We start from the raw sequence: 12168 nt of genomic DNA on the forward strand, positions 1-12168 counted from the left end.
ATTGTTAACGATCATCCTCACCGAAGGACGTGTGTATTGATTTTAGAGAGGGAGGGAGGGAGAGAGAGACGTCGATGTGAGAGAGTAACATCCATCAGTTGCCTTCTTTGTGCGCCTGACTGGGGATCGAACCTGCTTCCTTCTCGTGCACAGGATGATGTTCAAGCAACTGAGTCGCCCCGGCCAGGGGACCCTTTTATTAAAGTAAACACATGTGTATTATTTACTTGGCGGGCATGACACAAGCAAGGAGCAAATTAGAGACACGGCATCTCGTTTTAAACTCTGCCCACTGAGCAGCCACACGTCCTAGTGCGTGTGCAGAGTGGGGTGCGGTGGGCTCGTCCTCTCAAGTAGCAGCACCTAAGAGTGTCGGCATCCGAGCGAAGTGCCCTGTACCACCCCGGGATTCTGAAGTCACTCAGTCTCCTGAAAATGGAGTCTGTGACCCTGGCAATTGGGGCACTGCACCCTCTCCTAACGTGCAGGACGTGTCACGTGCCGGCTCTGGCAGCTGTTGCGGCAGGTTGGAGCTGCCGCTCGGGTGCTAGCGATACTGAGTGGTAGCTGTGTTGCGGAGCACTGTTCAAGAAAATGTAAAAGCTACGTGTAACTTAAACCTTTCTAACATTAAAGTAAAAGTAGGGGACATTCATTTTAATCATGTACTTTTAATTAATCTAAAAGAAAGTAATATTTCAACATGTGTACTCATTAAAAAAACTACTAATGGGGCCCTGGCTGGTGTAGCTCAGTGGATTGAGTGCGGGCCTGCGAACCAGAGGATCGAGGTTCGATTCCCAGTCAGGGCACATTCCTGGGTTGCAGGCCGGTTCCCTGCAGGCCAACTCCCAGCAGGGGATGCACGAAGGGCAACCATACATTGATGTTTCTCTCCCTTTCCTTCCCCTCTAAAGATAGATAAATAAATAAATAAATAAATAAATAAATAAATAAAATCTTTTAAAAAAAAAGAAATCAATAAGCATGTCCCAGGTGAGGAGTAAAAAATTTTTTAAAATAAATAAATAAATAAATAAACTACTAATGGGATAAAGTTGGCCCTCCATATCTGTAGGTTCCTCTCGTGCGGATTCAGCCACTCACGAGTCAGAAATACGGGCGGGCCCAGGCCAGGTAGCACAGGTGGCTGGAGCACTGTCCCCTGCCTGCGCAGCCCTCTGCCTGCGCAGCTCCGCCCCATCTCGCCCTGCCAGCCTGTCTGTCTGGTGTTAGGTTTCAGGCCATGTCTTCAGTCGTTCCATGCGGGCAGGCACATGCCCAGAACTGATGCTGTGAAATGTCAGTTGGAGTAGGTTTCCTCAAATATGTGGACCTTACGAGGCAGAGGCCCCACCGTGTGGCTGAGTTGGGCCTTCGGAGCCCTTAGCAGTGGGGAGACTCACTCTGCTTCCTACACTCCGCTTGAGACAGAACCAATCCTTGAAATATCAGACTCACACCCACGTGAGGGTGGTTCTGTTAGCATCTGTGGATTGAAAAAATACACAGTGGCAGAAGGTTTCTGTCTGTGAACTTAGTAAACTTTTATAAGATCATAATAGATTTTTTACCTATTTGATAAATTATTATGTAAAAATATTATTGGGCCAATCTACTGGCAATATGTAGTATACAGATTACCTAAACACGTTATGCCAAACGGCACACAGGTTGGGACCACTGCACATGTGTGCATTGTGTGTATAAATGCACTGTATTTTTCGGACCACAAAACGCACCCAGGCTTTAGAGGAGGAAGATAGGGGGGTAAATCTTGAAGCAAAAATGTGGTAAAATATTTAATAACATAAATAACATATTTCACCATTGTAAATGTAATGGGTGCATCTTATAGTCCAAAAAATACAGTAAATGTAGGTTAGCACAGGAAGGGGAGTCCGAGAGGAGCCCAGCCAGAGAGGGTAGTGAGGTGGGAGAGGTTGCAGTGTCTGACGACAGGCACTGGCTTGGTGAGCAGTCTGGGCTGAAACAGAATATATTCAGTCTAGTGGCTCTGGAAAATTTTCAAGTTCAAAAATTCCTTGGAAAATGGTTGTATTAGAGATGGTTGGACTGTGCAGCTCTTAATTCTTAATACTAATAAACTTAGAATGAGTTGGGGTTTGCTCCCTGTTGAGCCAGTAAGTTTTGTGGAAGGGAGCCATGGTCTCAAAGGCACAGGTAAAGGCCCTGCGTGGCTTAGGGCAGGGGCCGGCTCATCTCGGGTTCCATCAATGTGCATCCAAGAACTTCCTTTTTTTAAGTGTGAAAATGAGTATGTTTTCTCTCATGCATAAACAAACACCCAATTTAAAGAATTACGAAGGCATTCCTTTTATCCTGTTGGATAAGCTCAGTCCCTCGGTTTATGATTTCTTCTGTATTTGGTGATACTTGTTTAATTTAGATAAGACTCAGAATATGGCTCAGCTACTGGGTTACCTTGACCATCAAGTGTGTGCAGGTTATCACGCTGTTTCTGTTCTTTAGTGGAGTGCTTCCTTGGATGTAGTAAACTTCAAACTTGATGCAGCCCTGAAATAGCACGGGCCTCTCCGTGAGGAGCACCGCTGGTACCGTGCTGATGCTGGTTCCGGCGGGGCCCACAAGCCAGTGCGACACAGCTCTGGGAGTACCTGGAGGCTGCGCTCTGCAGGGCCGTCCTCCGTCCGGCTTTGCGTCCCCGAGGAGGAGACCTCTTCGTGCTGCGCTGGCCTGCAGGGCGGCGAGGTGGGAGGGCCCACGGAGCACCGAGGAGCCTCAGACGACTGCTCCAGCAAGGCTGTGTGTCGCCTTGTAAAGGAGCTTCTTTCCTCCGTCTGCATGGAATCTGAAAGTCACTGAGGTCCTAAGAAACAGGTTTTCCTAGAGAAAGGGCCGTGTACGTCGCCTTAGCAAGTCGCCCTTGCCTTTTAGATCAGTTGGATCTTGGCTGTGTGCAGGGCGCGCTGTCATGGGGAGAGCCTGCACAGAATACTGGGGCAGTGGGTCAGCAGACCCATTTCACTGCTACCATGTTACACTGATTTCTCGGATTCTAAGTGTAAAAGGCAGTGATTGGTGCTCTCTTTTACCTGTCTTACGTGTTTGTTAATTACACATTTGTTAATGCCTTTGTGCGTAAACATTTCTGGGTTCTAATTCGCCTTTTTGAAAAATTTCCCTTTTTCATGGGGGTAAAGGGTTCTAAGTCTTCACCCACACCAGCCACTGCTACCACCACCACACCCTGGTCAGAGTGGGAGGTGACGTCCAATCTTGAAATATTTGTTGGCTCCCAGCAAAGGCAAGCAGGGGACCGATGATCTTGCTGAGGGTAAGGGGGTGGGAATATCTGTATGGGAAAGTGACATTTATAATGAGCGAAATCACTTACCTGGTTTAATAAGTGTATGAAAAGGAAAACACTGTTAAGGGAAACAGACATTTTCAGGAGACTGAGTGCTTGCGAGATAATGTATTTCACTGGTGTCATGATCTTTTTCTCTAAAGTTGTTACTGGTAAATGATGTTACAATTAGCACTTGACTGTTGATTTGTTTCCCCAGGCAAGAAATCATAGAGCAGCTTCTGTCAAATATTTTCCACAAGGATAAAAACGAATCGGCCGTAGTCAGTGCAATCCAGATACTGCTGACATTGCTTGAGACCCGGCGGCCCACGTAAGCTTTGCTTTTATCTTACAAAATGAGTAATTTTGTTTTGCTTTTATATTTTTTTGAAAGCTGAGAGCTGAGTCATTGGTTATAAGCCACAATATCATGCCCTTGAATTTCAGGTTCTGAATTTTTTTCTGCTGTATAAACTCTAAGTCTAATGTGAATGCAGTACCTAGGGATGCAGCTGAGAAATACGGTTTGGTAAACTCTATTGGCGGTGTTTGGACTGTGGTCGTTTCGGTTTTTGTAATACATGCCTGATGGCTTAAATGCAAGAGAAGCTTATTTTTTGCTCAAGAAAATAGGTGTTCTGGCCCTGGCTGGTGTAGCTCAGCGGATTGAGCGCGGGCCTGCGAACCACACGATCGCGGTTCGATTCCCAGTCAGGGCACATGCTTGGGTTGCGGGCCAGTTCCCGGCAGGGGATCCACGAGAGGCAACCATACATTGATATTTCTCTCCCTCTCTCCTTCCCTTCCCCTCTAAAGAAATAAATAAAATCTTAAAAAAAAATAGGTGTTCTGGTTGTGGGCAGAGCTTCACCGAGTGGCAGTTGGGGGACTCCCTGCCAAGTGATTCTTCTTCCGCCTGCGAACTTGAGGCTTCAGGTGGTTTGGGGGATGGTTCACGTGTGAGGGCACTGGGTCATGCGGCTGCTCTAAATTGGATGGACAGGAAACCGGGACCTCAGAGGTAAATTTGTGCTAAGTGCTCAGAATCCAGAGGTATTTTCCCACGTGTGTGCCCCTGGACTAGCCCTTAATATCCGACCAGTGCTGATTTACCTACCGTCAGTTTTCTGAGTGTTCCCTGAGCATACTGCTTGGAGGAGGGGTGTCTGTGTGCTGCAGTGTGTGGCTTAGAGATCAGGAGCTGTGTTAATTCTGTACTGGGCCCGTCTGACCGCCAGGGGGCGCAGAGAGGAGGTCAGGAAAGATCTGTGGCACTGGGGCCTCGGCCATCCAGGGTTTCTGGGTTTGCTTTTAATGTGTCATCTTTGTTTCTAGCAAAATAGTGAACACAGCTTTACCGACCCCTGCTTCCCAGATTCCTGGTCTCCATCCCTGGCATGCTTGCCTTTTGGCTGTGGTAATGGAAGTACATTGTGGTGGCTGTGCTTCCAGTCCATTGTAGTTGGGGGCTGTGTCTGTGATTTTGACTATGTCTTTCTTAGGGGATCATAGTTTAAGTAATGCGGCCTGCACCTAGGGCACTGATCAGGTGACACAGGGCTGCTGTATCGCTGTAAGGCAGTCTCACCTGAAGTGCTCCGTGGCTTGAGAAGGAGATAAACCCGAGAAATAGGACACCTTTCTGCGTAGGAGAGAGAGGAACAGCGTCACCCTGCAACTTAGAGCAGAGGATGCAACAGTAAAAGAAAGAATGGAAGGAAGTCATTGATTAGGAGGAATTTATCCCCAGACCCAAAAAAAAAAAAGTTTATCAAATACTAAAGAATACTAATCTTTTAATTAATTAATTTATTTATTTTTTAAGATTTTATTTATTTATTTTTAGAGGGGAAGGGAAGAAGTATCAATATATGGTTGCCTCTCATGCATCCCCTGCAGGGTACTGGCCTGCAACCCAGGCATGTGCCCTGACTGGGAATCAAACCGCGATCATGTGGTTCACAGGCCTGCGCTCAGTCCACTGAGCTACGACAGCCAGGGCTAAAGAATACTAATCTTTTTAAAAACAGGACTCACATTTTAGCCTTATCCTGATGAGATTTCTGAATCCCAAGGAAAAACGGTAGATCTGAAAGTATGTGGATAAGAGCCCCCTGACTGGCGTGGTTGAGCATCTTCCTGCAAAGCGAAAGGATGCTTGTTCGATTCCCGGTCAGGGCAGGTACCCGTATTGTGGGTTCTGCACCCTGAGGGGGGCGCTCAGGGGAGGCCACCAATTGCTGTTTCTTTCCGTCTTTTTCCTTCCCCTTCTCTCTAAATAAATAAAATTCTTTTAAAAAATATATGGGTAATAAAAGGGGGTTAACTACAGAGTAAGTCAGGTTGCTGGGCCTCTCATTTGTAAAACTAAAGTAGTGAAAAACAGGACAGGATGGTGGCCCTGGAATACTCTTGTTGTCTGTGCTGTGTCCCTGGAGTGAATTAAAATGTGAGCTCACCACAACTGAGCAGGAAAGTCTGGCAGAACGAAGAACTTGGAGTACGAAGTATGTTAGTAAAAGTGAGGACAATGAAATGGGTCGGGACGGGGAAATTAACGTGACTGTGTAAGTTAAGTGTTAAGAATGATTAAATATTGAGAACAAAACAAAATCAAGTCCAGATTATTATAACAAAACTCAAAAAATAAAAGGGTATAAGTGCACTTTACGGTTTTTAATGCAGACGAGGAGCTGGGGTGCTTTCACACACAGATGTAGCCGAGGAAAGAAGCAGTGTGGAGCACTGGAAGTCACTCACACTGACGTGTGACATGGTCAGCCAAAAAGACAAGTGCTCTGTGAGCTTCAAGGGCCTGGAAGGAGTGGCCTGCCATCAGGAACAAGTAGGAGTGCCCAGATCTGAGTCCGTAATACATACCTTTCTCCGGGAAATGAGACCAGGGCAAGGAAAAGACGAGAAGGGTCCAGAGCACCGTGCAGTGCCGGGGAAGGAGGGGCTCGGAACCCCCGCAGCGAGGGCTGTGTCGGGGACACGGGAGCCAAGCTGGCACAGTCTCCACAGTAAAATAAAGCAGTACTGCATTGTAACCCGATATATCAATCTCTGCAAATAAATAAATAGGGGAGAAAAGACAAATCTGCAGACAATTTCAAACAGTTCACGTAGAAACCCTCTCCTGACAGGGGAAGGACAGAACTTGCTCTTCCCATGCCCACTGCCCACCACGACCTCCTTTCTGTGCATGCAGCAGGGGCGGAGGGTGGAGAGTGGTGACAGAGAGCCCCAGCAGGTGCATCGCAGTGCGTCTCTCGGCACGATGCAGTGACAGTGGCGCACGGGACCTGTGTGGTCTGCCTTCCGAAGACCCGTGATCACGGGAAAGTGTAAGAGAAATCCCACTTGAGGGACATGCTGCCCAGTGCCTGACAGCTCGGTCTGAGTGACTGTCAGCCAAAAGGAAGTTACGGAAACATAGAAAGGGCTTGTTAGGTAAAAACTAAGGAAATCTGAACAAAGATCTGTGGGTTTTATTTGTCAGTGTTGGTTCATTAATTGTGACGAATATATCATTCTAATGTGTGATATTAGTGGGGCAAAGCCGCCCAGCGTGCATTATATGGAACTCTGTACCATCTGTAATTTTTCCATAAATCTAAAACGATTCCACTAGACAGTGACACAGCATTTAGACAGAAAATGAGCAAGTATGCAGATGACTTGAACCACACTAGCAACCCGCTCGACCTGGCACCTCCCGAACCTGCCCGCAACCACAGAATGCGCCTTCTGTTCAAGTGCACGAGGAGCTTCCACCAAGGCAAACGGATCAGCTTCTCAGACGTAAAACAAACCCTAACAAATTACAACACAAAGTCATAGACAGTATGTGTGCGGAGCATAATGGATTTAAAGAAGCAATCAATAAAAAAGAGTTATGGAATATCACTAAATATTTGGAAATGAAACAACACAACTTAGAAATAACCCCAAGTGCCTGGCTGGTGTAGCTCAGTGGATTGAGCGCAGGCCTGTGAACCAGAGGATCGCAGTTCGATTCCCAGTCAGGGCACATGCTTGGGTTGCAGGCCAGTTCCTGGCAGGGGACACACGATACATTGTGTGTACCCAGCAGAGGCAGCCGTACATTGATATTTCTCTCCTTCTCTCCTTCTCTTCCCCTCTAAAGATAAATAAATAAAATCTTTAAAAATAAAATAAAATAAAAAGAAATAACCCCAAGTGTCAAAGTGGAACTAACAAAGAAAAATGAGAAAATACTTTAAACTTATTGATTAAATGGAAACAGAACATTTTGTTTGGAATTTGTGGAATGTATCAAAAGCAGCAGGGGGAAATTTATAGTGTTAAACATTTATAGTAGAAAGGAAAAGCAGTCTGTGACAATGAGCTGAGCTCCTATGTTAAGGAACTGGTAAAGGAAGAGCAGGTTAAACCCAATCCAAGCAGAGAAGCAATAATAATAGCAGAAAGAAAAGAGATTGAGAAGGGGAAAACAATACCAAAAAAATCAATGGAACTAAAACTTCTTAGAAAAGATCAACGAAGTTTAAATCTCTAGGGAAATTGAGTAAGAAAAAAAGTAGAAAAGACACGAATTCTAAATAATAGGAATGGAAGAGGGGGCATGAATATCTTCCATACAGATGTTAAGAGAATAATAGAGCCCTGGCTGCTGTGGCTCAGTGGACTGAGTGCAGGCCTGAGAATCAGAGGATCATGGTTCGATTCCCAGTCAGGGCACATGCCTGGGTTGCAGGCCAGGTCCCAGTAGGGGGCGAGTAAGAGGCAACCACACACTGATGTTTCTCTCTTTCTCCCTCCCTTCCCCTCTCCAAAAATAAATAAATAAAAATCTTTAAAAAGTTTTAAAAAAAAGAATAGAATACTACAAACAAATCATTACACAAATTCAACAGGATAGAGAAGGACAGATTTCTTGAGGGAACAAAACTACCAAAGCTCATTCAAAAAGAAGTAGATAAAATAACATTAACAGACTTCCATCTATGGAAGAAATCGAGTTCATATTTTGAAAGCTTCCAACAAAGAAAACTCTCAGCCCAGTGTAGCTGCGAATTCTGCCAGAGATTGAAGGACTCCCAGAATACTTCCCGTTCATTTTATGAGACTAGCATTGCCTCGGAGACAGAAACACATAGGAATGGCAGCCCCATAACAGGGTTTCACAGGAGCTTCGGTGCAGGATTCCTCCAGCAAACGTGAGCGAATGAAGTCTTAACAGTCTATCACACGGCAGGGTATCATCCCTAAGTACGGTTTATTTAGAGAGTGCACGGTCCCCTCATCGGACAAAAATCGGTCGGTGGGAACGGTCCACACCCAGAGCCAGCACCTGGTGCTGGCGAACCGGGCAGCGGGGCTCGCACTCGCTGCTGCTGGGAACACGGGCCGGGGCAGCTCCTTACAGAACTCCTCGTGCTTGACACACAGTCCAGCAGTCGCGCTCCTTGGTCTTCACCCGAAGGGGCTGGAAACTCATGTTCACACAAAAAGCATCCCACAGTGTCAATAGCAGCCTTGTCAATAATTGGCAAAACTTGGAAGCAACCAGGATGTGTCCTTTAGTGGGTAAGTGGATAAATAAACTAATTCTGGTACATCTGACAATGTAATACTGCTCATTGATAAAAAGAATGAACTCTGAAGCTATGGGAAGACCTGGAAAAGCCTTAAATGCATATTACTAAGTGAAAGAAGCCAACCTGAAAAGGCTATATACAGTATGATTTCCAGGTATATGACATTCTGGCAAAAGCAAAACTATGAAGACAGTAAAAAAAATCAGTAGTTGCCGGAGGTTGATGGTGGTGTGGGGAGATGAATAGGTAGAAAAGAGGATTTTTAGGACAGTGAGTGATAGTGTAACAATGGTGTGCATTTGTCCGAACCCGTCGGGGGCCCCGCCAGTGTGGAGTGATAATGTGAACACTGGGCTTTGGGAGACTGGGGAGTGTTACCAGTGTAGGTTAATGGAGTGAAACACACGCACCACTCTGAGGGCGTGTTGGTAAGGCAAGTATTTGCATGTGTCATGGTGAAGGGCATATTTGCGCAGTCTCTGTACCTTCTCCGTTTTGCTGTGAACTTAAAACTGCTATATAAAAGTAAAGTTTCAATAAAAGTCACTCAGTGTAATTCACATCAACAGCCTGAACAAGAAAAACCTTGTGATCACTTCACTAAATTATTTTATGGTAAAACTTCTCAGCAAGTAAGTAATAGAAAGGAACTTGGAAACAGATAAAGCCCTTTTTAAAAAGAGAAAACCCAAAGCCAACATTATTCTTAGAGGTCCACGACTGAAACGGGTAACGCCTAAAATCAAGGAGTGAGCGAGGGTCTATTGCCAGCACCAGCCTATTCCACCTGGTGCTGGAGGTTCGAGGAAAGCCTCCGTCCACATGGGCAAGGAAGGCGCGGCGCCGACTGCACACAGGGGTCGGGCTGTCCTCTCGGAGCACCCTGAGGGACACCCAGAACGCCCCGGGTGAGCAGGCCTGCAGGCTGTGCGCACCGTCAAAACGTGGTCGCATTTCCTTACACGTGTAGCGAACAGTTAGGATCGGGCATTTCCGTAAAGTACCGTTTACTTTAGAAGTACTTAACCATTTTGAACTCCTTTGGATAAATACCAAGGCACAATTGCTGCGTTGCACAGAAAAAAGGAAATACTTAGAGGTAAATCAAAATGCCGAAAACCATGGCTGCTGGTGAGATCAGAGGCGACCTAAGGCGGGAGAGAGACTGTGATCATGGATTGGAGGGCCTCACGTGGTGGAGATGTCGGTTCTTCCCAAACTGATCGGGAGACTCAGAGTAATTCTAATTAAAATCCAAGCTGGTTTGTTTTATTTTGTTTTTAGAAAGAAAGCTAGTTCTAAAACATACGTAGAAGTTCAAAGCAAATACGGTAGCCGAAACAGTTTTGAAAGCGACCGTCAAAATGCTACTGACACTTCAAGGTGAAGCTGTGGCGATCAGGACAGTGTGGTGTTGGTGAGTGGGCAGGCAGCCTGGTCACCTGTACAGAATGGAGGGCCCATAAATGGGCCCACATGTATGTGGTCATTTGGTTCCTTTTCTAAAAAATGTTTTGTTGACTTTATCGAGGTGACTTTGGTTACTAAAATTATGTGGGTTTTAAGTGGTCGGGTTCTTAACAGAGGTCTGGAGGCAGCCTTTTCAGTGTGGTGCCAGAACGTTGTCTCTGCAGAAAAGCGGACCCAGATATTCACCTTGCACGTTAATGCAGAGATTAACTTGAAATGGATCCTAGAAGTAAGCATAAATTCCAAAACTATAAAAATTCTAGGAGAAAAATCTACGACCTCGAGTTAGGTAGAAGTTTCTTAGATATATCACCAAAATCACCAATGCCCGATCCGTAAAAGAAAAGCTGACAACCCCGCCTGTATCAAAATCCTAAGTTCTGCCCTCGGACAGCCCCTTTTAAGAAAAGGAGAGGGCAGGCCACAGGCCACCAGAAAACATTTGCAAATCTCCTTTCTGATGAAGGGCTTACATCCTGATAGATGCAGAACGCTGAAAATAGCAAGAAAACCGGTCCAGTGTTAAAGAAGGTCAAAACATTTAAGCACTGAAAGAATTTTACATGTATATGTATCTGAAATTCATGAAAAGATGGGCAACGGCGTTTGTTACTAGTGCAAGTCAAGTTGAAACCACATTGGGGTACTGCTGCACACCTTTTGAACAACTTGTGTTTCCATTTTCCTGTGGCTTTGGTAACAATTTACTGCAAACTCTGTGGCTTAAAACGACAGAAATTGATTCTCTCGCTGTCTGAGTGCCAGAAGTTCAAGATCGAGGTGTCAGCCATGCCACACCCCCTCCAGAGCTCGGGGGAGGCCTGGCCTTTGCCACTCCAGTTTCTGGCGGTTGCTGGCGTTTGATGGTTCGTGGCCACTGCTTCACATCACCTTCTCAGTGTCTTTGTCCTCTCTCACAAGGACATCAGGGATGACACGGTCCACCCAGATAATCCAGGGTAATCTCATCCAAAGATGCTCGGGTAACTACATCTTTAAGGCACCATTTGTAGACTGTGGAGATTGGAATGTGGGCACACCTTCTGGGGGCCTCCATTGGACCTACCGCACAGCTAAACCAAACTGAAAGAACAGACAGTGCCCACTGCTGGTGACATTGGGGAGCAGCTGGATGTCTCAAACGTCACGGGGAGTACAGGGTCACAGTGCCACTTTCTAAGAACATTTGGCAGTTTCTTATGAAGTTAACTGGACATTTATTGTATTATTCAGCAACCTGTTAGGCATTTACCCAAGTGAAATAAAAACTGCATCACACAAAGACTTGTGAGTATTCATGTCACCTTTATTTGTCGTCACCTCAAACTGTAAACAAGCCAAACGGCAGGGAATGGATAAGAGCTGCATAAGGCCGTACAGCAGCTATTTAGTGATAAAAAGGGACAGGCCACTGGTTCATTGACATCCGTCACCTCTGTGCCTTCCAAATCTAAGTTCTACATTGAATAAATCTCTGCTTGAAATGTCAACATGGGTTTGTTTCGGATCTGTCAGATTCTTATGTATATTAGAAAAAACTAAATGAGAGACTAGCCAAGAATTTTGAAAAAGACCAGGGATGGAGATAAGCTGCTTCCCGCACAGTACAGTGCGTCGTTGGTGTAATGAATGTGGTGGTGTGAGACTGTGTTCCCATGGACGATGAGGGCTCTCTGCTGCTCTGTGTGGGTTTCTTACTTAAGGAAAGGAGATCGTTCTATAAATATGGCTTAGGTAGTCACCACTTGGGGGGAATATATCTCCACCTCTTTGACATAA

At 45.7% G+C, this 12168-nt stretch overlaps 1 protein-coding gene and 1 long non-coding RNA gene across 21 annotated transcripts in view; both read left to right on the forward strand.

Annotated features, from left to right (window-relative positions):
* Positions 1-12168, forward strand: part of PPP6R3 (protein phosphatase 6 regulatory subunit 3) — a 122576-nt gene that overhangs the window by 70329 nt on the left and 40079 nt on the right. For all 20 annotated transcript variants that reach the window (XM_037062540.1, XM_037062544.1, XM_037062549.1 and 17 more), the window contains one exon: positions 3552-3665. In XM_037062540.1, the coding sequence (XP_036918435.1) occupies positions 3552-3665 (114 nt within the window). The remainder of the gene's footprint in view (positions 1-3551; positions 3666-12168) is intronic.
* Positions 3673-9854, forward strand: LOC118998389 (uncharacterized). Its single transcript, XR_005068856.1, has 3 exons — positions 3673-3967; positions 4179-4602; positions 9844-9854. It is a non-coding gene; the product is annotated as an uncharacterized LOC118998389 (long non-coding RNA).

This window comes from Sturnira hondurensis, unplaced genomic scaffold (genome assembly GCF_014824575.4).
Source record: "Sturnira hondurensis isolate 20B ecotype Veracruz unplaced genomic scaffold, ASM1482457v3 Scaffold0014099, whole genome shotgun sequence".
NCBI classification, from domain to species: Eukaryota; Metazoa; Chordata; class Mammalia; order Chiroptera; family Phyllostomidae; genus Sturnira; species Sturnira hondurensis.